This window comes from Nilaparvata lugens, chromosome X (assembly GCF_014356525.2).
Source record: "Nilaparvata lugens isolate BPH chromosome X, ASM1435652v1, whole genome shotgun sequence".
NCBI lineage: Eukaryota > Metazoa > Arthropoda > Insecta > Hemiptera > Delphacidae > Nilaparvata > Nilaparvata lugens.
This window is the reverse complement of record NC_052518.1, coordinates 5,011,773-5,036,134: the sequence shown is the minus strand read 5'-3', so window position 1 is coordinate 5,036,134 and position 24,362 is coordinate 5,011,773. Positions and strand designations below refer to the sequence as shown.

Genomic DNA, 24,362 nt, shown 5'->3' with positions numbered 1-24,362 from the left:
GGTTGCTTATTTTATGTTAGAAGCTGCTGTCAAACAGCCGTTTTTTGTTCGAATTCACTCGCTGATGACACAACATGCATGTGTGTACACACATGTTCAACACACCTGTCCTGGCTTAAGGCTGTTCGCTACACTTTTCTTATTATTTAAATTGGATAATCTTTTCCAATATAATTGTTAAGATCATTCTAAGAGTGAGAAAAAGTGGCAACTGAAATTTCTAAGTGGTCTAATATGCGAGTTATGGGTTGTTAAAGTGCTAACTTTCCAGATTCCATTTTCTTTCCAGATCATGAAAGGTTTCGACTATATTATTAGAACTTCTCTTAAAAATTCAAAAAAATGTATCTTTCCAAACTAAAACATTTTATTCTCCATATCGTTCATAAATAAAAAAGTAACATTTTTGTAAATTCGATAACTTGGCATTAATCGCGAAAAAACGCATATTAGAGCAAAGCCAATGATATACTGAATGTATTAAAAAAACTCCAATGGAAAATTCGAAACCATTTATGATCTGGAAAGAAAACTGAGTTTAGCACTTCAACAACCCATAACTCGCTTATTAGACCACTTAAAAATTTCAGTTGCCACTTTTTCTCACTCTTATAACGTTCTTAAAAATTATATTGAGAAAGATTATCCAATTTAAATAAAAATGAAAAGGTGTACCGAATAGCCTTAAGTGTCACATTTCTCACCATTCTCATTATATTACAAATAGCATTACAAATGCATTCAGAAGATTATTAAAATCCGTGTGAAAACGTAACAGGACTGGACGGCTTCTAAAAGACTACCAACAACAAAATTAATTCCACATACTTCATCACTCATATTAACTCTGTTATTCCTCGCAAATAATTACGAATTATTTTAATAATAAATAGCCTTTTCCAATATTCATTTATTCTACCACCAAACTTGATGTCCAAAATAGTTTGTCAGTTGAGTGTTGTCCTGAACCTTTATGAACCTTCAATAATAATTAATCTATGATGAAAACATTATTTGAAATTAAATTTCATAATAGACAATTTTTGACTTGAGAGGATAATTGCGTTATGGATATGTAGGTGCCAACAGACGTATGATTTCTGTAACTGTATTTTACTGTTTCTGTACAAATACAGATATATTCAGCTAATGAAAAGTGTAATACGCATGTTCATGGCGCTCAAGTCTGTATGCAACTTAATATTTGACACTTTGAAATCTACTCTAGACTTGTATGCCAAACACTAAGGACGTTGGATACTTTAATGCTGTGAGAAATCCTTATTACGGGTCAAACAAAAAAATTGTAATGCTTAATCGCCTACGATTTTTTGGATTTATTTGATGTTCGATTTTATCTAAGTTTTTTTGACAATAATGGAATATCAATAGAAAATTTGGTTCCAGTTTGAATGGTATACCTAGTCTCATCGTAGTCGTGTTCCGTTTTCATAATTTCATAATTCGAATAATTTCAAAGTCATGAAAACAGATTGGTCAGTTTATGTGATCTGCAGGCATTTCAATATTCTATTATCAATCCCAGTAAACACTGTGCTCAATATATTTATTTCAAGGGAGTCCCTACACTAAATAGAAACAGGCAATATAATACCTCAACTTCATACCTGAATACAGTAGTTATGTAAAAACTAAAAAATTAGAGAACCCTTTTTCTAATTTTATTTCATTTCTCACATGTTTCGACTTGGAATGTAATTTTCAAGTGAGTGAAATAAATAAATACTCCTTACTAATAAAGTGAATACTGAATACAGTAGTCTTTTTTCCCTTATGGCTACTTTTGAATATACATAAAAATATAAATTAGATTACCCTTTCTAAAATTATTTAATCACATGTTTCGGCTATACTTAATTAATTATAAATATAATTGTTGTCATCGTTGGTAATTGCAAAACCATTAGGTACCATAAGCATAACTATTAAATAATTATGTGAACTTTGTTGTTCAATTAGCCTAATGCTTGTTTTATTCATATCTTGCTTTCTTCTTTACATACTCTCTCTCGCCTCATCTCTAGAAAGTTTCCACTTTTATTTTTTTAACGTTAGCTATAATTATCAACTCGTTTGTAATTTTCTTTGTTTTTGTTTTGATCTTTTTTTAATAAATACCTGCGCACAGGTTTTAAACCTATGCAGGAATCATTTTTCCTCAAATATTACCCGTAATTATTTATTATAGACATTATATTTATTCTAGCAGCAATGTTACTTTCTTTTTAATAAACTATAAATATATAGCTAAATTTAACATCAACTTGTAATATGCATGCTAATGCAATAAGTAAGTTCCCTTATTGTTTTTATTTTCTTTGTTTGTAATGTTTTTTTTTTTTGAAAATAAAGTTCGTTTAATTTTTGCTATATAATGCTGGAAGAGATTGGAAAATAAAAGTGATTATTTTATTTTGAAGCGATCATTTTTATTTTCCAATCACTTGATAATGGCATAACATAGCTGAAACATGTCGTGATGAAATAATTTTGAAAATTGTATTCAGATTTATAGTTTTATTTATATGAATACAGTAGGTTTGGGAGATGTTTGAGTGTTTTATGGAATCGTTGAATATTTTTTGGGGATTGATTTTTTTACAATAAGAAGTAGCGATAATGGAATCAGCTGTAAATTCTAAATCAAGAAATCAAAAATGACCTGATACCATAGAACAGTCAACATGAGATCAACTTGGAACAAGCAACCGTTGGTAAGATGTCACTGCAGATGTTACTATTGCAGGTCTGAGTAATCTTGTCTGGTTAATCAATTTTGAAAACTATGCTCGATCTCACAAGTTAATTCTGAAAATAATCAACCTAAATGATTTTAAAGTGGTGGAATAATAGCCTGCATTGTATTATAAATTTGTCAAGTGTGAACATTGTACTTTGCAATATTCGAGATTAACTTATAATTTGTAGAATAATTTCTAATTTATTTTGCTGTGTAGGAAATTGCACGAGCACAGAAGAGTGCCCTGTCGTGCCTTCTGCATTTGGTGATGCCTTGAAGAAGTGTTCTTCACTTCCAGCTATGCCCAAAAGTAAAGTTTTGTCTTGTCTAGAATGTTCGTTCTCTGACTTTCCTTCTAAACATAGCTTCTAATCATTAACATACTTCTCACGCTCCTTAGAAAATCTGATAGAGTTCATTATTTTCTTACTTAGCCTCTTACTAGATTTCTATTTCAACATGAAACTCATACACACTCCAATGCTGACTTTCATCTTAGTTGGAACTAGTTTAAAACAATTACATTAACGGCCTAATATAGTTTAGAAGTCAAGTCGTTGAATAAATATAATATTTTGAGTGTATAGATTTTTCAAAGGGTTGATAACAAAATTTTAAACAACAGCTTTTAAAAGGCCTATTTATCATCCATTGAAAGTAGCTACTCAAAAATTCTGAATTAGCTTGTTTTCTGCTTCAAATCTGCCTAAATTTTTTTCAATGATCAAGCTTTTTATTAGTCTGCAATTATTTCGCGACACATTTAGTTATTACAGTCTCAAATAACTTTGGGTTCCCTTCACCTGAATTGTTATGAAAGAATTTTAGTGGCGAGCAGAGATGCAAGAGTTATTATTATTTAATTTCTCGATCCCTGTTTTTTAATGAACGTGTATGATGATTTCAAACTTCAATGATGGGGAAACATACAATTTGAGAACTTTTCTGAGAAGTAGTTCATATCATAAAACTCCACAACATACAAATTTATATGAATCTGTTAATGGAATAAGACATAAATGAGATCTCTTGCATGCTATAAAAAGACAAAAACAACCAAATATCAAGTCAAATTAAAGAATGAATACAGAAGCAATGAAAAATATTGTTTGAGCCATTCATTTCCGAATTCTATCTAAGGATATTGATGACTTCTTAGCATTTCGATATTGATCGATTGATCCTGATGAATTAAATTCAATATCTCGACTTCTGCTTGCTTATATTTTTAGGTTGTTCACTGACATTTGAGAATTAAAAATTATTGATTGTTCCATTAAACTTACAAGAAGATAGGAAGATGATAATATTTACCCTTTTTAATAATTAATATAAAACTTGGGAATAGATTGTACAGTAAAGATTTTACGTTTGTTTTATTTTTTTCAAGAACTGATCCCGGTTATCTGGACTTCTGAGTTTGTGGGTCTGGGTTGCTTTACCCTATTTGATTATTATTCTTGATGATTATTAATGACTATTTGATGGTTTACATCTAAATTTACCAGTCAGCTCATTAATGAGAACTATCGACCAATCTCATGATGATTTTTCAAAAAAAAAAAAAAAAATAGATTAGAAATTATTTTCATGATAATAACAAACATCTGCCATCTATCAATTCATCCGCTACAAGAAGTATAGTACATGATTTATTCATTTTTGTCTATTTTTATTTTATTTATTTAATTAATGAGAATTACTCAACTTACGGAAAAGTACGACAGGCTTATAAGCCCAAAACGGTTCCAATTCTAATTTATACAACAGTCCAAATGTAGAGACTAGGTTATGCGTCACTTAACATTCTTCAATTACACACTCAATTTAAAGTTCAGATCACATAAAAATCATTCATGAATTAAAAAAAACTTCTTAATTGAATTAAATTAATCACAATTAATTAGAAAATTCCAAACTTTGAAAAAACTATAACATTTTGAGACCGAAAAGATAAACACACTATTTAGAGCTTATCACAGCTGTGTGGTATGATTGGAATAGTATATTCAACAATGTGCTAGGTTTCTATTCCATATGTATTGTTTGTAATGTTTTTAATGAAATACTCCACATAAAAAAGGAAAATGTAAAACTAAACCAAATGAGGATACTGGATGTGTAGCCTACTTTTAATTGTTTACGATTAAGTGTGGAAACTAAAACTATTTCCAAATCATCCGTTGTTCCAAATCAGAGTATATAAGTGACTAGTGATCCCGTAGTTTTTTAGTGGTTAGAACCAGCTACCAAAAATTGCAAGTACCGTAGTGAAAATTTGCTAATATTAAATTGTAAAATCTCTAGGTTCATTGTAAATATTTTACTAGGATTCAGCTACTAACACAATTAAACATTTTGTTCATCAGGCTCAGTGTTAATAGCTCATACTGTAATTATTAATATATTTTAAACAATATTCTCTTCATTTTCCAACAAAAAATAGTTGACCCAGGCCATGCAATAGACCAACAGCAATAAAATATCTAATTCCAAAATAGATTAAACAGAAACCTGTAATCGCATCTAGTCCAATATAGTTTAGTTCAATATAGCTTACTATAACTGACCAAACTCGCTTACTCAAAAAATTTAAATTGTTAAATCTTTTCCCCTCCGAATTTAATAGCCTTTACAATTATATTAATATCTCCTCCTTGATTGATATGTCACCCCTCATTTAATGCCATGCTTATTATAACCACTGGCGTCTTCGTGTGTAGATCTAACCATTGAAAAAGGAAAATCATTAGTTTAATCCTCTATTTGCATTTTTCTACTCTAAAATCCTATCCCAACCTGCAGTGATGATTGTCTTTACAACAACTAGTGATGTAACTTCATAACATAATCTGTAATGTCACAATTAAGCTCTATATCATCTATATCATTGGTCCACTGTTCATTCATCTTCTCATCGGTATAGTATGTTACCATTTTATCCATTATGTGTACCCAGCTATGAGAACCTCATAATCTTCTTGGTGTTTGAATATGTTGTGATTGAATATGTTGTAACAATGTTTGTATGCTTTCTGTAAATTGCATGGCTTGATATACAAAGTGTTTGAAAAATTACTATCCAGTTTGAAACAGGTTATAGAATGGGGAAATTATTGGAATACATGAATAAAAACAAATATGATCCATGAATACAAGATGAAATACATCATCATCCAGTACCACACAGAAATTAAAAGGAGGTGCAAACCCTTGAACGTCAACTTTTTCTTTGACTTAACCAGAATTTGAGGTATTTATTCCTTAAACATGTCAAAGTTTTGTGTCACATATCTCATCGGTGACCGGAACTTAGGGACCAGGAATTTTGGGACCAACTGGAAAAAATAGGAATTTTGGGACAAAGTGTGGGGTCTCTACCTGCGAGGTGATTAGCAATCAATAGTCGGCCCTTTCGACACGTTCACACGCTTAAGGCTGTTCGATACACCTTTTTATTTTTATTTAAATTGGATAATCTGTTTCAATATAATTGTTAAGAGTGAGAAAATGTGATTAAGAGTGAGAATTGGTAAGAGTGAGTGATAAGAGTGAGAAAAAGTGGCAATTGAAATTTTTAAGTGTTCTAATAAGCGAGTTATGGGTTGTTGAAGTGCTAAACTCCGTTTTCTTTCCAGATCATAAACGGTTTCGAATTTTCCATTAGAGTTTTTTCTAATACATTCAGTATATCTTTGGCTTTGTTCTAATATGCGTGTTTTCGCGATTGATTCCAAAATAAACAAGTTATCGAATTTACAAAAAAGGTACTTTTTTATTTATGAACGATATGGGGAATAAAATGTTTCAGTTTGGAAAGATACATTTTTGAATTTTTAAGAGAAGTTCTAATAATATATTCGAAACCGTTCATGATCTGGAAAGAAAACGGAGTTTAGCACTTCAACAACCCATAACTCGCTTATTAGACCACTTAAAAATTCAGTTGCCAATTTTTCTCACTCTTATAATGATCTTAACAATTATATTGAAGAAGATTATCCAATTCAAATAATGAAAAAAAATTTACCGAACAGCCTTAAAAGCATTCATAGATTAATTTGTAGAAATGGTTCTGTGTACCAAAATCCAATCAAATATTCAATAATTCTTAATAAATCCACATCTCAATCTGTAGGCTATCAATTAAAATTATAGTGTGGTCCACGTTATAATGGCAGTGGAGAAAGATAGGAGAACAGCATTACTGATTCTCTGCCTTGCCACAGCCTTCTATAAAGAATAACCCCAGTATATATGATGTAATAAGAACTGTTCATTCTTGTTTGAAATTATCAATTATATTTTATTCGTCAAGAAAATATATTTATAAATAATTTTTCAACCAATCAATTTATGAATGATTTTTTTTTAAATAATGAATAATTAATAATATTCAAAATGTATAATTTAATGAGTTCTCATTTTTATTTCTTTGAAAATCAGAAAAAATATAGATAGAACAAATTCGCATTCAAAGTTCACGCCAACAATGTCAACAGCTGATTGGGATGGCTGCAAGATAATACGCAAAGTATTAAGAGTACGCAAAGTAATACTTTGCGCACTAGAGCGCAGGAAAATATCCTACAGTTACTTTGAAAAGTGAGCATTCCTGCACTGATTACAGAACGCAAACAATCACTTTTCCGCTCTAGTGCGCAAAGTATTACTTTGCGTACTCTTAATACTTTGCGTATTATCTTGCAGCCATCCCAATCAGCTGTTGACATTGTTGGCGTGAACTTTGAATGCGAATTTGTTCTATCTATATTTTTTCTGATTTTCAAAGAAATAAAAAATGAGAACTCATTAAATTATACATTTTGAATATTATTAATTATTCATTATTTCAAAAAAAAATTTCATTCATAAATTGATTGGTTGAAAAATTATTTATAAATTAAGATTTACTCAAAATTTTTCAAATTTTCAAATTAATTTAATTTTTGATTTGAATAAATTATCAATTATTAATTTTCAATTGGATATTTCAAGTTTAAAATTAAGTTTTTATTAATAACAAAATTATACAGACAAACATTTCATGGATTTCAGCCATCATTTTACCCATAATCAACCACTTCTCATATTCAATGGTAACTGTAGGAAAAATTTAATGTGCAATACATGCGCAAAGTTTCTTTGCTGCACTCAAGAAACCATCATTCCGTAAACGTTTCTTTCGATGCAGCAAAGTGGCAGTTTGCGCACTAGTTGCACAAATAACTATTCCATTGATTTAATAATAAATTTTCAAAACCGATATTTAATATGTTGTTATTTAATTATATTTTTACATCGTTGGAAACGATGCAGAAGTAGAAAAGGATAGTGGTATGTGCTTTGTATAATAACAGACAAGGATGGCAACAATGTGAATCAAATACTTCCATTTAACGTGGACCTCACTTTAGGGAGTCATTTTTCAAATACTTTGTATTCTTTCCTTGGGAAGTGTCATGATTTGAAGGGATGACTATGAAAGAAGTGTCACTAACTGTTTAAGATATCAGTCTCCATTTCCATTTATAACTAAAACATTATAGCATCATCCATAACACATTACAATATGGCATGTGGTATGTGATTGTGAAGATTGTTGCAATGTCGTTGGGATACAGTAGGCCTACTGCATGATTTGGGTTATTCATTAACTTACATTGTGATTTACTGGTACTCATTTGAAATGAGATAAATAGTTCTTCAGACTTTGATACCATATCCTTTGTATGATTTGTGATATAATCACTCAATTTCTTGTAATCCCCATCAGGTAAAAAAGTGAAGTGTAAACATAACTATTTTTCCTACAGTTACGTTGAAAAGTGGCCATTGCTGCACTGATTACAGAACGCAAAGAATCACTTTTCCGCTCTAGTGCGGGAAAAATTTTTCTGCACTCCAGATTTGCAACATGGCAACGCAAAATACTTAGTAGGTTATATGGAGCAACAGTGCAGCAAAATCAAAATGAAGTTGGTAACAGTGACTGCTGTGGCTGCTATAGTGAGCAGACGTGCAAGGAAGCACAACGCGCTAATTATTCATTATATTATATTATAACCAAGGAAAGCGACAGCACAGTGCCACCACAGCACACACCACACAGCTGCCCCCCGCCATTCAAACACTACTACATTATTCAGGCAATTTTACCCATAATTACCCACTTTTCATATTCAATGCTAACTGTAGGAAAAACTTAATGTGAAATACGTGCGCAAAGTTCCTCTGCTGCACTCAAGAAACCATTCCGCCCTCGCCTACGGCTCGGGCGTAAACGTTTCTTTCGGTGCAGCAAACTGTCACTTTGCGCACTAGTTGCACAAATAACTATTGGACAATTTCTATCCAAATTTGGGAAAGGAACAGTTGTGGGCTTTAAGTCTGTTGTTCCTTTCCCAATCATTCATAATTGAGAATGATATTGTATAAATGTATAAATAAATAAATAAATAAAAAGAAGACTAACAATAACTAGAATTATTCTAGTTACACACACATCGGTTTTTGTATGTTAGATTTTTGCCTTCCTTATAGATTACAGTTGAACCTCTGTAGGCTATAACGAAGTTGATTATCCAGAGAAAAAATTCGCTGCAGAGAGGTATTCGTTATTGAGAGGCTGCTCTGTCAAGAAAACTGCCACACTCTTATGGATCTTATAATATATCAAGGACGGTAATTAAATGATTTGGGCGGTAGTTAGTGTTATTGGGCAACAATTTAAAGAATATATACCATTCTCATCAACATTGAAATCGTCTTTCGGTTCATATTATTTTCTGACAACATTTCCTTTCCAGAATTCACAAGAGGGTACATATCAACACTAGCACTTTCGTCCGATGATATCACTTCTTAGACGATGTCATGCCGTTTTTTGAATTTTTCTAACCAGCCGTTACTTGCCTTAAAGCTACTGTATCCCGATGATACTGCAAATTCTAAATCCTTTTCATTGATTAAATTCCCTGACAATGGAAGATTTTTCTCGTGCATTACAGTCACCCATTTTATCACCGGTTATCAGTATCATCAAATGTACAAATTTACAATGTTACAAATCATTAGCAACACTTAGTTTTAGAATCTGATCACGATTTTTTAGAAACTGAATGAAACTGAGTACAGTAACTTAACCAGCAAAATTGAAATGTGTAACAAAACCAAATGGTGGGAGGATGGAAAAATCCAGCATTCCCATTCCTTTATCTATGAATGGCGAGTTCTAACAATTGAAATGTGTGGTAAATGGCAAGGATAAGAAAGTCCAGTCGTTTACCTGCCTGGTCTACGAATGACAAGTTCTTGGAAGTCTATTTCCAGTAACTTGCATTCAATTTCCGACACGTGTTTCAACCTCTTTTGACTGTCTAACACCCTATCTTCTTCGTACTTGAATTGCCATTCATTTTTAGTCCTTTAGTCCATTATCATTGACTTTTCTTCTGAAACTAAACAATTCTTTGAAAATGACTCTCTGCTTCCTATAAACACTGCATTTTGTATGTTGAAGTCAAGAGAAAACTTTGTTGTTGAGAGGTCCGAAATTCGTTAAATAGAGGTAAATAAGCAGCCAAAACTCTAAAATGTCATGGGACGAGGTAATAATTCGTTGTGTAGAGGATTTCGTTAAGTGGAGGTTCGTTATAGAGAGGTTCAACTGTATTTTAGATTAAACATAACTTGGCAAACAGATGATGTGTCCATGTGTTTGTCAAGTTCCGTTTAATTTGGTTGATTTCATAAGGACGGCAAACGGCAAAAAATCGACGTGTGTGTAACTCGGCACATCAAGCTGCATGACTATAGTGAGGTCCACTTTATAATGGCAGTATTTGATTAAATTTGGTGCTGCTATCCTTGTCTATCATTCGACAAAGCAGATAGCGTTATCATTTTCTAACTCTGCAAAGTTGCCAGAACGTTTTTCTTTAACAATGTAGAATATAATTGATTGACAAAATATTCTATCTCAAATTTATTATTTTATAATTGAAAAAAACACATTTTTCTTGACGAATATAATATACCGGTGATTGATTATTATTAACAACAATGAACAGTTAATATTTATTTATTTAACAACAATGACAAAACAACTAAATCATAAAATGATTGGAAACGTAAAAACAGGCTTTTAGCCCTTAATATTCCATTCCCGAATTTTGATAGCATATAAGTACAAAAGAGGCATGATTCTTCAGCAGTTTTAAACACTTACATTTTGATCCCAAAATCAAATCAAATCATTATTTTCGCCATTTAAAAAAACAATCACAAATAAAGAGCAAATCAAAAATTATGAACAATAAATTTAAACAAAATATAAGTGTTAACTTAAAAATAAGAAAATAATAATACAAAATCATAAATATCTCTTTACATATGTATATATAATGTATCACATAATATAATAATATTTATCACAAAATAATCACATAAGATTTTGAATTTGGAATGTTAATATAGGAAATTAACTAAAACAATCCACTGTATATAGAGTATCAAGTGAAAAACTTGGAAAATATTGAATAAACATTGAAATTTTTGAGCCATAATAAAAACACCAACTCACTCATCATATCATATATCTGATATTACATCAGATATACCTGTATCAGCTGTCTTGTATAGAAGGCAGTGGTAAGGCAGAGAATCGGCAACGCTGTTCTCTTATCTTTCTCCACTGATATTATAATGTGGACCTCGCTATAAGCATACGACTTTTCTTCAAAAAAAAACTTTAGCAAAACTGTGCAAACCTAGATTTGAAGAGTTGAAGTTCATTTTTCTAACTACTACAATGGCTTACATTAAGACTGTGCAAAGGCTGAAAATTTCAAAAAGTTTTTTGATTTGTATATCATTAATTTTGATTAGCTATCAAAATGAAAAAGTTTTCTCTGGAAAACATTTTTTTTCCGAACATTACTTTTTGATATATGAGCGCCTAAAGTTTAAATTTTTGGGACAGAACATTTCAAATTCGGTAAGAAATAAATCCATGAGATTTAGAGGATGGATTTTTCATGGTATTGTTGATCTAGTAAAACAAAAAATTTCTTAAAATATCCATTTTTAAGATAGTTATTCAATTTACTAAAAATAACCAAAACATACTTTTTGTTGAGTTATTTTTGGTAAATTGAATAATTTTTTCAAAAATTGATATTTTCAGAGAAGTTTTGTTTTACTAGATCAACAATACCATGAAAAATCCATCCTCTGAATCTTATATCTTACCGAATTTAAAATGTTCTGTCCCAAAAATTCAAACTTCAGGCGCTCATATCTCAAAAAGTTATGTTCGAAAAAAAAATTTTTTCTGAGAAAACTCTTTCATTTTGATAGTTTAACGATATACAAATCGAAAAACTTTCAAAATATCACGAGTAGAAAGTTTATTTTTAGCCTTTGCACACCCTTAAGCTTTACTGTTGTACGGTATTTACTTAGTAAGTTGAACTTAGTAATGTTATCTAAATTTGGGAGAGAAATAGTACAAGGAGTATCCTTAGTGTTTCTCTCCCAATCAGTGCTACTTTGTAGAAAATATAAATAATAAATAACTTGACTATAATATTTATTTATTTTGAGATACATATGAGAGCACAAGGATAATATCCCATATTTACTCTACAATAGTGAGTGATTATCCAATATAAAATTGACGCAAATGTTGTCTGATGCAACCTTCCTGCTTAGAAGGTATAGTATAGGTGATGTGGTAAAGTGGACTCCACTATAATAGCAATGATTGGTCTTTATGTAACCTCAGCTATTTAATGTGATTTCAGGTATTTCATGTAGAATGAGATCTAATTTTGGGCTGTGAAAGCCTATTCCCTGCTATTTCCATAACTGCATCTAGGAATGAATGAGTATGAGTACCGTATAATATGTAGTATGTTTATACTGTAGTATGTTTGTAAATTATAAAGTTGAGCAGTGACATCACTTTAAACAATCTGCATAGGATGGGAGGGCATCGTTGGTGTTATATGTACCTTAGAGCCAGTTATATACACATCTATTTTTGGACGTACGATTTTTTGCCGTCCTTATAAATTCTACAAGATAAAATTGAACCTGACAAACACATGATCACATCATATGTTTGTCAAGTTATGTTCAATCATAAAGTAAGGAAATATTTAAGTGTTTGGCTTGAAAATGTGCAATACCAGAACGAACGTGTTTGGGATGGACACGTTAAGCCGTCGGTCCCGGCTGCCTAAGAAGCAGTCGTTAGGACATGTCAGAGGCCCTGAAATTGATCATTTGCGACCTGAAAACTCTGACACCAGACCTGAGCCAGCCAGGTCACTCGATATTATTATTATTTACCAGCACGAAACGGTCGTCGCCTCACCAAAGGATTTGAGTGTTTTTTTCACTTTAAAGTTATATCAAAATACGATAGTAATAATATTTAGGGATTAAATATTTAAGGATAAATATATAATTAAGGATTATTTCTGTCATCTCTGATTCAATCTACTAGAATTTTATAAGGACTGCTAAAAATCGATGTGTTGTGAAAAGCCTAAGTGTACTTTAACCGTTGGTTTTATTTATACCGTTGGTGTTGTTTATATCGTGAGTGTTATTCAACTGTTGGTGTTATTTATACCATGAAGCCAGTTAGGCCTACACATACATCGATCGATTCTTGGACGTACGATTTTCTGCTGTCCTTGTAAATTCTATCAGATTAAACAGATGATATTTGCTAAGTTATGTTTAATCTGATAGAATAATTAATAAGAACGGCAAAAAATCGTATGTGTGTGTGACAAGACTGACACCCGGTTGCAGAAAAGTTTGTTAACTTTTAATCCCAATTAAATGTAACGAGAACCAATCAGAGAAGCCTTCTTCTTAGAGAAACATTCTCTGATTGGTTCTCGTGGCATTCAATCACGATTAAAATTAAACAGGCTTTTGTGCAACCAGCACTGAGTGTTATTCAACATTTTGTGTTGGTTTTATTTATACCGTTGATGTTATGTAACCGTTGATTTTATTCATACCGTAAGTGTCATTGAACCGTTGATGTTATTTAACCGTTGGTTTTATTTATACCGTTGGTGTTGTTTATATCGTGAGTGTTATTCAACTGTTGGTGTTATTTATACCATGAAGCCAGTTAGGCCTACACATACATCGATCGATTCTTGGACGTACGATTTTCTGCTGTCCTTGTAAATTCTATCAGATTAAACAGATGATATTTGCTAAGTTATGTTTAATCTGATAGAATAATTAATAAGAACGGCAAAAAATCGTATGTGTGTGTGTTACAAGTCTGACACCCGGTTGCAGAAAAGTTTGTTAACTTTTAATCCCAATTAAATGTAACGAGAACCAATCAGAGAAGCCTTCTTCTTAGAGAAACATTCTCTGATTGGTTCTCGTGGCAATCACGATTAAAATTAAACAGGCTTTTGTGCAACCAGCACTGAGTGTTATTCAACATTTTGTGTTGGTTTTATTTATACCGTTGATGTTATGTAACCGTTGATTTTATTCATACCGTAAGTGTCATTGAACCGTTGATGTTATTTAACCGTTGGTTCTATTCATAACATTGGTGTTATTTATACCGTAAGTGTTATTTAACAGTTGGTGTTATTTATACCATGAAGTCAGTTAGGCCTACACATACATCGATCGATTCTTGGACGTACGATTTTTGCTGTCCTTGTAAATTCTATCAGATTAAACAGATGATGTTTGCTAAGTTATGTTTAATCTGATAGAATAATTAATAAGAACGGCAAAAAATCGTATGTGTGTGTGACAAGACTGACACCCGGTTGCAGAAAAGTTTGTTAACTTTTAATCCCAATTAAATGTAACGAGAACCAATCAGAGAAGCCTTCTTCTTAGAGAAACATTCTCTGATTGGTTCTCGTGGCAATCACGATTAAAATTAAACAGGCTTTTGTGCAACCAGCACTGAGTGTTATTCAACATTTTGTGTTGGTTTTATTTATACCGTTGATGTTATGTAACCGTTGATTTTATTCATACCGTAAGTGTCATTGAACCGTTGATGTTATTTAACCGTTGGTTCTATTCATAACATTGGTGTTATTTATACCGTAAGTGTTATTTAACAGTTAGTGTTATTTATAAGGGAACTTACAGTTGAATATGATTTGGATGTATTTTTGAGCAGCCGGTGCCGTGAGTGAAGTAGGGGGCAGAGTGACCGGAGGCAGTGGAGGTGGCAGTGGAGGCAAGAGACCCCTTCCGCGGTCTCTGCTCTCGACCAAGACGACACGTGACACGTCTGTCACCCAATTCGCAGTCATGGACGATGAGAATGTCTCAGCCATGCAACAAGTCACACGAGGGAGGTGGAGGTGAATCTTCATTATAAGCATGATTCCCCTCCTGTTTTTAGTTATCCAATCGTTATTTTGTAGGGTTATCTTCTTATTTTTCAGGGGTCTATTTCATAAAACTCAATTTAATTTAACATAAAATCTAGTGAAAAACACAAATGTAATTTTATTTCAATTAATAATACAGGGAAGTTACCTGTCGTCAGGCTGGCCACGTTTATGCGTGTACAAACACATGTTATTCATTCTTTATTGATTCATACAATAAGTACATCATCAAAATGATAGGGAGAGAAAGAATAAGGTAACCTTGTGCTATTCCTCTCCCAAATTTAGATAAGGTTACACATCGTCCGAAATAAGTCTTGTAGTTGTTGACTTCACAAAATTGTCAGTCCTTAATTATTTTCACAAATTAGATTTTCAAATGTAGATGCTTCAAAACCAAACATGGAAGAAATATCTCACATTATTATCACTAAAATAGGAAATATTCACATATTAAAGAAATAATTTTGTTCATCATGCGTGTTTTGTCATCAGTGAGAAGCTTGTTACATAAAATAAACAACTGATAACAATAAATAAACCTCTTGAAAATTACAAATTGTAATGATAGAAAAATTATTCAACCTCAATCAATATACGAAGCGAATAAAAAAATTATGAGCAGGGAAGGAAAAATATACAACAAAAGAACGGAGATACAGAAACTTAACCTCAAAATATTTGCTCACATAGTCCAAAATAGTTCAAGTCTTGTAGTTCTTCTCTTCACAAAGTCCTATAATATTTTTAAGCGAATTGCTTCATCCTATGCTTATTTGTTCACAATTTTGTCCTCCGTAAATAAGATTTCATCTTCAAATAACCTGATTCCCATTGAAATTCAATGTTTTATGTTACCTTGTCCATAGTTTACATTGTTTTCTATTTATTCCAATAGTATGAGACGAATGAAACACATGCTCCTTCTATGTAGAATTTTGAGATCACAATTTTATCCCACATTTGTTTATTGCCGTTATATGTATTAGTGAGAGATTTTGTGGTAAATATTTATTTATTACATATTTATAGACAGTCACAATCACTTAGCCTACTATAGTGATCTCCACGTTGAAATGGCAGTATTTGATTAACATTGGTGTTGCTATCCTTGTCTATCATTCGACACAAAGCAGATAGTGCTATCTCTTTCTAGATCTGCAATGCTGCCAGATCATTCTCTAATAAATAATAAATAAATAGATTTTATTGTCGTAGACTAATATAGATATAGGTATTGACAAAGTCATAGTAATACAATTACAAAATAATAAAGTCAAAGCAATAGTTTGAAGTCACAAAGTAGAATAAATTACATCAAGTAGAATCGAAAAACTCTGTCAAACAATAGAAAGGTCTTAAAATCAGCCACTCAAAAAGTATTTTTTTAAAAATAACAATATTTTCACAACATTTGATATCCAATGGCAACTTATTATACATTCTCAAGCCTATGCTATCATAGTGTTTCATGCTTATGACAAGACGTTGATATGGAATATCAATGAGGTCTTTTTTCCTGGTGTTATAAGCATGAATATTGGACCTTTTATTCGAGCTATGGAGATTCTTTCTAGTGTGCATGATTACTTGAAATATATAGAGATTTATGACAGTCAATATTTTTGTTTTTTTGAAAAGAGGTCGACAGTGATCTAGATACCCTGCACCTGTCAATATTCTAATACCCTTTTTCTGCAAAAGCAAGACCTTATTGATGCGGCAGCTGTTTCCATATACTAAAATTCCGTATGCAATTATGCTTTGGAAAAAAGCAAAATATGAGTTTCTGAGTTATTTTTCCGGTACAAGATTCTTCAACTGCCTTAACAGATAGAGATAACCCTAGATAACCTAGCAGAAACGGAATTTATGTGGGGTTCCCAGGTCAACCTGTGATCAAACATTAAGCCCAAAAACTTTAAACTATTGTTATTGTTGTGTGTATAGTCCCTGAGACCAAATGTCATAAGCTGAGTTTTATCCTCGTTTAGTTTAAAGCCATTTGCTGTGAACCACTTGGAAGCTTCAACAACGATATAGAAAAACATTAATAATCAACAAAGTATTCTATCTTAATTATAAAAATTATCATTTGATAATCAAAAAATGTATTTTGTTGACGAATAAAATATAATTGATTATTTCAAACAAGCAAGAACACTTACTATTAAATCAGATATACCGGTATCAGTACTCTATAGAAGGTAGTGGCAAGGCAGAGAATAAGCCATGTGTTCTATCTTTCTCCACTGCTATTATAACGTGGACCTCACTATAGATGACTGTGACTTGTTTCTGGTTGAAAAAAAATGTTTGACATAAAAATTTCCAGTTAGAATGAATGCTCTATTATTATCCTCCCATACATATTCTCCACATTTCACTATCTTTTACTCAGTATTTTTTATCTTTTTCTCTCTCATATTATTATTCAATTTAATTCAATTTGCATGTTTCTATGAAACTGTCAATTTTTCACCTTGTGCAACTACAAATAGAATCGATGTCATTAATTGTGTTTTCTCTATTTGTCTCTATTCAGGATTAACCCTAGCATCACAATGGAAGTCTCAATTTGACGACTCAGAGGAAACTACAGATAATGAGTGGAAGGCCGAAAATCTACCAAGTCCTGAGCACCGTAATATTTCAAGTCAGGTAGATAAAATAAATAAGTATAATTTTATTGCAATAACATCCATAGAATAAAAGAAAACGTCAATACACAAAATATAACACACTAATAAATGTGAGATATCACTGCTAACAGCATGAGCTGTGACTCTTGACCACAAAATAATAATAATAACTGAAAGTGCATTTCAGTAGGGTGTTATATCTTCCGCCCTTCCGCCAGTACAGTAGTAGTACTCCAGAAGTAGTAAAATAGATAAAAAAGATTCTAGTCATTTAATTCTTTAATGCTTTTGGAAACTTCACAGATACAGTGAGACTCAATATTTAAACTCAGGAATCTCTCATAAATAATAACACGAATGCATAAATACCAATAAATAAGTAGAAAAACGTATGATTTGGGTTTACAATAAATACATTTTTATGTGAATCTATGATTTGTGTTTACAGCAACCACCTCAGATAGGTGATTCGGATGGAGTGGGTGCGGGTGTTCCCCCCATCTCGGCTCCCCCTGCAGTTGTGTCTCCCTCTGTACCCCACCCTCTCCCTGCACCACCAGTCGAGCTGTCTCGAATCAGTGAGGACTCCAAAAACGAAAAACACAGCTTTGCTACTTTCCAGGTAAGCCTTCTTATACTCTACTTCGAAGATCTAATGAAAGAACTTCCCTTGAAACACAAAAATCTTGAGCTGTTAGTGATTTGTTTCAGTTTCAATCCCACTATAAATAGATAATAAATGTTTATTGCCAAAAAATACAAAACAATAATATTTTTAACAATATTTTTGGCGAGGATGGAATAAGAGAAGAACTTTTCTGGAAGTGTCTCATATTAAACAATTTTTCAATGTATAAATATTTATGTTGTTATGTGTGAAAATGTTAGCCATACGACAATTCAAATTGCAGAAAATGATGAAACTGAACTTGATCTGTCATTCATCACTTTATCAGATCAGCCTACTTGATTACAGGTCATCCCATAATTTATTTTTGCTTTCAAAACACTGTCAGAGAAACGCACTTCCTGATCCTGAAAAATTAATTGATATTTGAAATGACCTATTTTGAAATAATATACTTTATCGTCATTTTTTATATCACTTCATGTGAATAAATTGTTTGCCTGTTTCCTTTCTGTTCACATTGTGCTTGTCTTGTGTTGTTCAGTTGCTCATTGTGTTGTTAATTTTGTTTTGTTTTGCTTCTGTTATGTTTTGTCTGGTCGTCCGTTGGTCATCCACATCCACACCCACATCATCACCACCGTAGTTTAAACCACTTAAGCTTTTAGAAAGAATGATGTCGCTAAATTTGAACCAGCTGCAATTCCCTGTCCTGCAGGGAACCAACAATAATAGCACAGAGCGTCGCAACCGCAGGTTTAATTGTGTTAATGTTGAGGGTCTGGATGGATACACTCACACTCAGTTCCAATCCAGATTGCCTCGCTCTTGGAGCGCACCGCAAATATCTTCAAAAATCAGGTAAGATTCTCCAATAATTATTCGCCACACGTCATCATATTATTCTATTAATCTAGGATAAATTATTATTATAAGTTGAGTTGGTTGGTTTTAGTTTCAAATATTCTGAATTTTCCCAAGTTTTTAGTGATTATTAACGTTTAGAAATGAGAAAATAATCCAGAAATGAAAATTTTGTGAAGTGAACAAGACTTAAATTATTATTATAAGTTGAGTTGGTTGGTTTTAGTTTCAAATATTCTGAATTTTAGCAAAGGCTAAAAATGAACTTTTTACTCGTGATATTTTTCAGTTTTCCGATTTGTATATCATCAAGCTATCAAAATGAAAAAGTTTTCTTGGGAAAACATTTTTTTCTGATCATTACATTTTGAGATATGAGCGCCTACAGTTTGAATTTTTGGGACAGAAAATTTCAAACTCGGTAAGAGATAAATCCATTAGATGTAGAAAATAGATTCTTACTGGTATTGTTGATCTATTAAAATAAACATTTTCTAAAAATATCAATTTTTGAGAAAGTTATTCAATTTACCAAAAATGACAGAAAATAACCCAACTAGAAGTTATTTTTGGTAATTTCTTGTAAATTGAATAACTTTTTCAAAAATTGATATTTACAGAAAATTTTTGTTTTACTAGATCAACAATACCATTAAGAATCTATCATCTAAATCTCATGGATTCATCTCTTAACGAACTTGGAATGTTCTGTCCCAAAAATTTAAACTTTAGGCGCTCATATTTCAAAAAGTAATGATCGGAGAAAAAATTTTTTCTGTGAAAACTTTTTCATTTTGATAGCTTGATAGTATACAAATCGAAAAACTTTGAAAAATATCACCAGTAGAAAGTTTATTTTTAGTCTTTGCACAGCCTTAATCTAGGATCAATTAATATTATTATTATTATAAGTTTAGTTGGTTGGTTTGAGTTTCAAATATTCCGATTTTTTCCAAAGTTTTTAGTGATTATTAACGTTCAGAAATGAGAAAATAATTTAGAACTGAAAGTTTTGTGAAGCGAACAACTAAACTACAAGACTTAACCTATTCCGGACTTTGTGTAACCTTACCTAAATATGGGAGAGGAATAGCACAAGGTTAACTTATTTTTTCTCTCCCTATCATTTTTGATGATGTACTTGTATGAATCAATCAATAAAGAATAAAGAAGAGTATAGTTTTGGATGTAAGAGTATTTTAAATCTCTTGTAAACTGATTTAACTATTTTACATGAGAAAGCGGTTTGATTATTCTCCAGAATAGTCAAACATCCGTTTCCTCCATAATATCAGATTGTCTACTCTTTTAAAATTAAATAGATTTGATCTAAATTGTCTCACTAAACTGAAAATTTTAAAACAAACCTGATAAGCATGAACCAATGATCTGTAATTCCCTTGATACGTTCATTGACTCTTTCTATTTGTTAATTTATCCAATTAAAATTTGAAGGTCCAATGTAAACTGTTTTCAAAGTCAGACAATTCATAAACAAATCTGATCTAAGCCTGAACCAATGATCTGTAATCCAGCACTTATTTTACTGATGAACTCTATCAGAGATTGACAATGGTGTAATAACCGAAACCGGTCTTTCTAACTTCCAATAAAATATCTGGTTTTTGACAATTTCTTAGTATTTTCATTTAATATGAATAATTATCACAATATCAACTTCTCAACTACACAAAAAGATCTGTAATTCCCTTGATACGTTAATTGGTTCTCTCTATCTGTTAATTTATCTAGTTCAAATTTGAAGGTCAATGTGAACTGTCTTTAAAATCAGACAATTTATAAACAAATCTGACCTGATCCTGAACCAATGATCTGCAATTTCCTTGATAATAATAATTATATTCAAGTGTTGAGTATATTTAAGTGTAAGTGTTTTAATTTACTTCCTATACACATAAAAATAATAGAAAACACAAGAAAATTTAAATGCGCCGTTAAAAACTGGATCACAACAGCTGGAAGACATAATATAGAAACATAATTTCGAACAATATGTGAGCTCACTTACCCAATGTATTTGCACCCCCACTCTAAATTTAATTGTATTACTACTACACCTCTCTAGAACATGGGTTTCTCATAGTTGAGTAGGTTAATTTCCGAAAAATGCAATTTATTTATATTTGTAGTAAATTTAATATATTGCATTTTTGAATATCATGTACATTTTATTGATTAGATTGTTTATTTGTATATTGATGGAAATAAAATCTATTATTATAATTTCGTTGATACGTTTTTGGGTTCTTTCTATTCGTTAATATTTATGATATTTATTTTAAATTTGCAGGTCCAATGTAGTGCATCCTGTTCTTCAACAAGCTACCTTTGATGATTTAGTTTTTACTTTCGATATTCTTCGCAACGTTGCAACACGTGAGGAACACCCGCTCACCTCAGAAAAGAGAAGCAGAAGCTTGCCAGTGAGTTCATAGCCTAATATTGATTTGGGTTCTCTTCTAATTTCAAATAATATTTGGATTATAATTTACTCTAAATGATTCTGAAAAATCTGTGTTCAAATATATATATGCATATATGCACTCATAGGACAATACAAAAATTTAAAAAAATTGTAAGAGTCAATAACTTGTTTGGCGTATGTAGCCGGGAGACATTGCTGTGTCCAGCCTGCAAAATTGAGCTTCAAATTGAGAATTCAAAATCCGCTCATAATGTAAGTAAATGCGCAATAACACTTTCATTTTAAGGTTGGGATATGTTCGTAATCTTGCCTTTGAAATTTTTCAAATGTGTTCAAATAGAACTGACTGATATGAATAGAATCTAATTTTAATTAGAAAAATACTCCCCAACAATCTTCTCCCAATTAATTTCAATAATATTTTTTCTCCCAATCATATTGTATATTATGATTTGTAACTGTTGATAAATTGAAAATACTTGGAAATCAAAAACCTTGAATGACTGGGTTGAGAAATATAAATATGGTGGTCATAGAAGATATATTCTAAATAGAAATACAAATATCAGAACCCTTTTTTGAATTATTTTATCACATGTTTCAACATTCATGCCATTTTCAAGTAATTTAAATTTGCAACAAGTTTTCCACTTGACTTTTCAAGTTTTTGACTTGAAGATGGCATGAATGTTGAAATATGTTGTGAAAAAATAATTCAAAAATCTGGTGTAGTACACTCACACAACTTTCCTTGCTCATTGAACTATAAGCCTCATTATCAAACGAGAATAATTTAGGGGAATAACATAATGACGATTGACGGCAACATATTTGCAACTACGATAAGACTACTGTATATGTGTATATACAATTGTTTTCAGAGTACTTTTTCCTTTATGTAAATTGTGAAATTCGATGATTTTTTTTGAAATTCGTCAAAACAGCTGTTTTACAGATGAAATATCTTGACTATGACTGTGTTCTTTTTATAAACTGCTCTACCTACCCACGGTATATGGAAGAAGAAAAAGTAAAAACCGTGTACCAACCTACCTATGCACGAGAAGGAGGTTACAAAGTCCATTTCTCAAGGATTGGGTGGACCCCTCATTAGTACCCCAGGAAAAAGACTCATGTCAGTTGATAGAGCTAATAAATAACTATACAGGGTATGGATTTCAAAAAATTCGTTAGAGCCGTTTTTGAGAAAATCGTGAAAAAAATGGTTTTTTAGTAACTGTCATTTTTCTCAAGAATATTACGGAGCTCCTGCAATTTTCTCATAAATAAGACTCATGTCAGTTGATAGGGCTTATGAATAGCTATCCATGGTATAAATTTGAAGAAAATCGTTGGAGCCGTTTTCGAGAAAAACGTGAAAAACATGGCTTTTTAGTCATTATCAGCCATTTTTCTCAAGAATATTACGGAGCTCCTGAAATTTTCCCTGAAATGAGACTTATGCCAGTTGATAGGGCTTATAAATAGCTATCCATGGTATAAATTTGAAGGGAATCGTTAGAACCGTTTTTGAGAAAACCGTGAAAAACATTGCTTTTTAGTCATTATCCGCCATTTTTCTCAAGAATATTACGGAGCTCCTGAAAGTTTCCCTGAAATGAGACTTATGCCAGTTGATAGGGCTTATAAATAGCTATCCATGGTATAAATTTGAAGAAAATCGTTAGAGCCATTTTTGAGAAAAACGTGAAAAACATGGTTTTTTTTAGTAATTATCCGCCATTTTTTCCGCCATCTTGAATTGAATTTTATTGAATTTCTTATTGTCGGGTCCTCAGGGTATAAGGACCTTAAGTTTAAATTTTCAAGTCAATCGGTTAATTAGGAATGGAGTTATCGTGTTCACAGACATACACACATACACACACACACACATACACACACACACATACACACACACAGACCAATACCCAAAAATCATGTTTTTGGACTCAGGGGACCTTGAAACGTATAGAAAACTTGAAATTGGGGTACCTTAATTTTTTTTGGAAAGCAATACTTTCCTTACCTATGGTAGTAGGGCAAGCAAAGTAAAAAGGGTACTGAGATATGTATTTCTATTTATATTACAAGTAGCCCTAAAAAGAAAAGAGAGAAGATATATTCTAACTTGAGAGATGCCATGAGTGATGGCTCACACTAGACTATATTAATATTTATGTTATATATCACTATTTTACAAATATTTGGTAAATCAATGGCCATTACTTTGAAATGTGCTACAAAAATTCGCGCAGTGTCGCGTCGTGTCACACGTTCCTGACGTGCCTCAATTTACTACAAGCTTAATTATCTCATCTCATTACACGCCAAAAAATAAAAGCTCATGTTGACAACATAACAAACATTGGGCATCTGGATATACAAATATCATATTGTCTAAAATTGTTTTGGCATAAACTAAAATTTTTCACAAGCTAGAGATTTGGACTATATTTTTCAAAATTGTGTTAGAACTAGTAAGGGATATTTTTATTAAGTTATTTTTCTTTAACTACGTATTTTTGACATTGAAGTAAATATATGAATTATTAAGGTGGAAAAAAACGATATTTGTCACTTCCACATAATTTATTAGAACCAAACTTAA

At 31.6% G+C, this 24,362-nt stretch overlaps 1 protein-coding gene across 1 annotated transcript in view; it reads left to right on the top strand.

Annotated features, from left to right (window-relative positions):
• Positions 1-24,362, top strand: part of LOC111044475 (tau-tubulin kinase homolog Asator) — an 80,057-nt gene that overhangs the window by 29,753 nt on the left and 25,942 nt on the right. Inside the window, 7 exon segments of the mRNA XM_039442279.1 lie at positions 2,979-3,071; positions 14,955-15,130; positions 15,132-15,141; positions 17,717-17,832; positions 18,262-18,435; positions 19,160-19,302; positions 21,617-21,749. Coding sequence (XP_039298213.1) covers positions 2,979-3,071; positions 14,955-15,130; positions 15,132-15,141; positions 17,717-17,832; positions 18,262-18,435; positions 19,160-19,302; positions 21,617-21,749 — 845 coding nt within the window.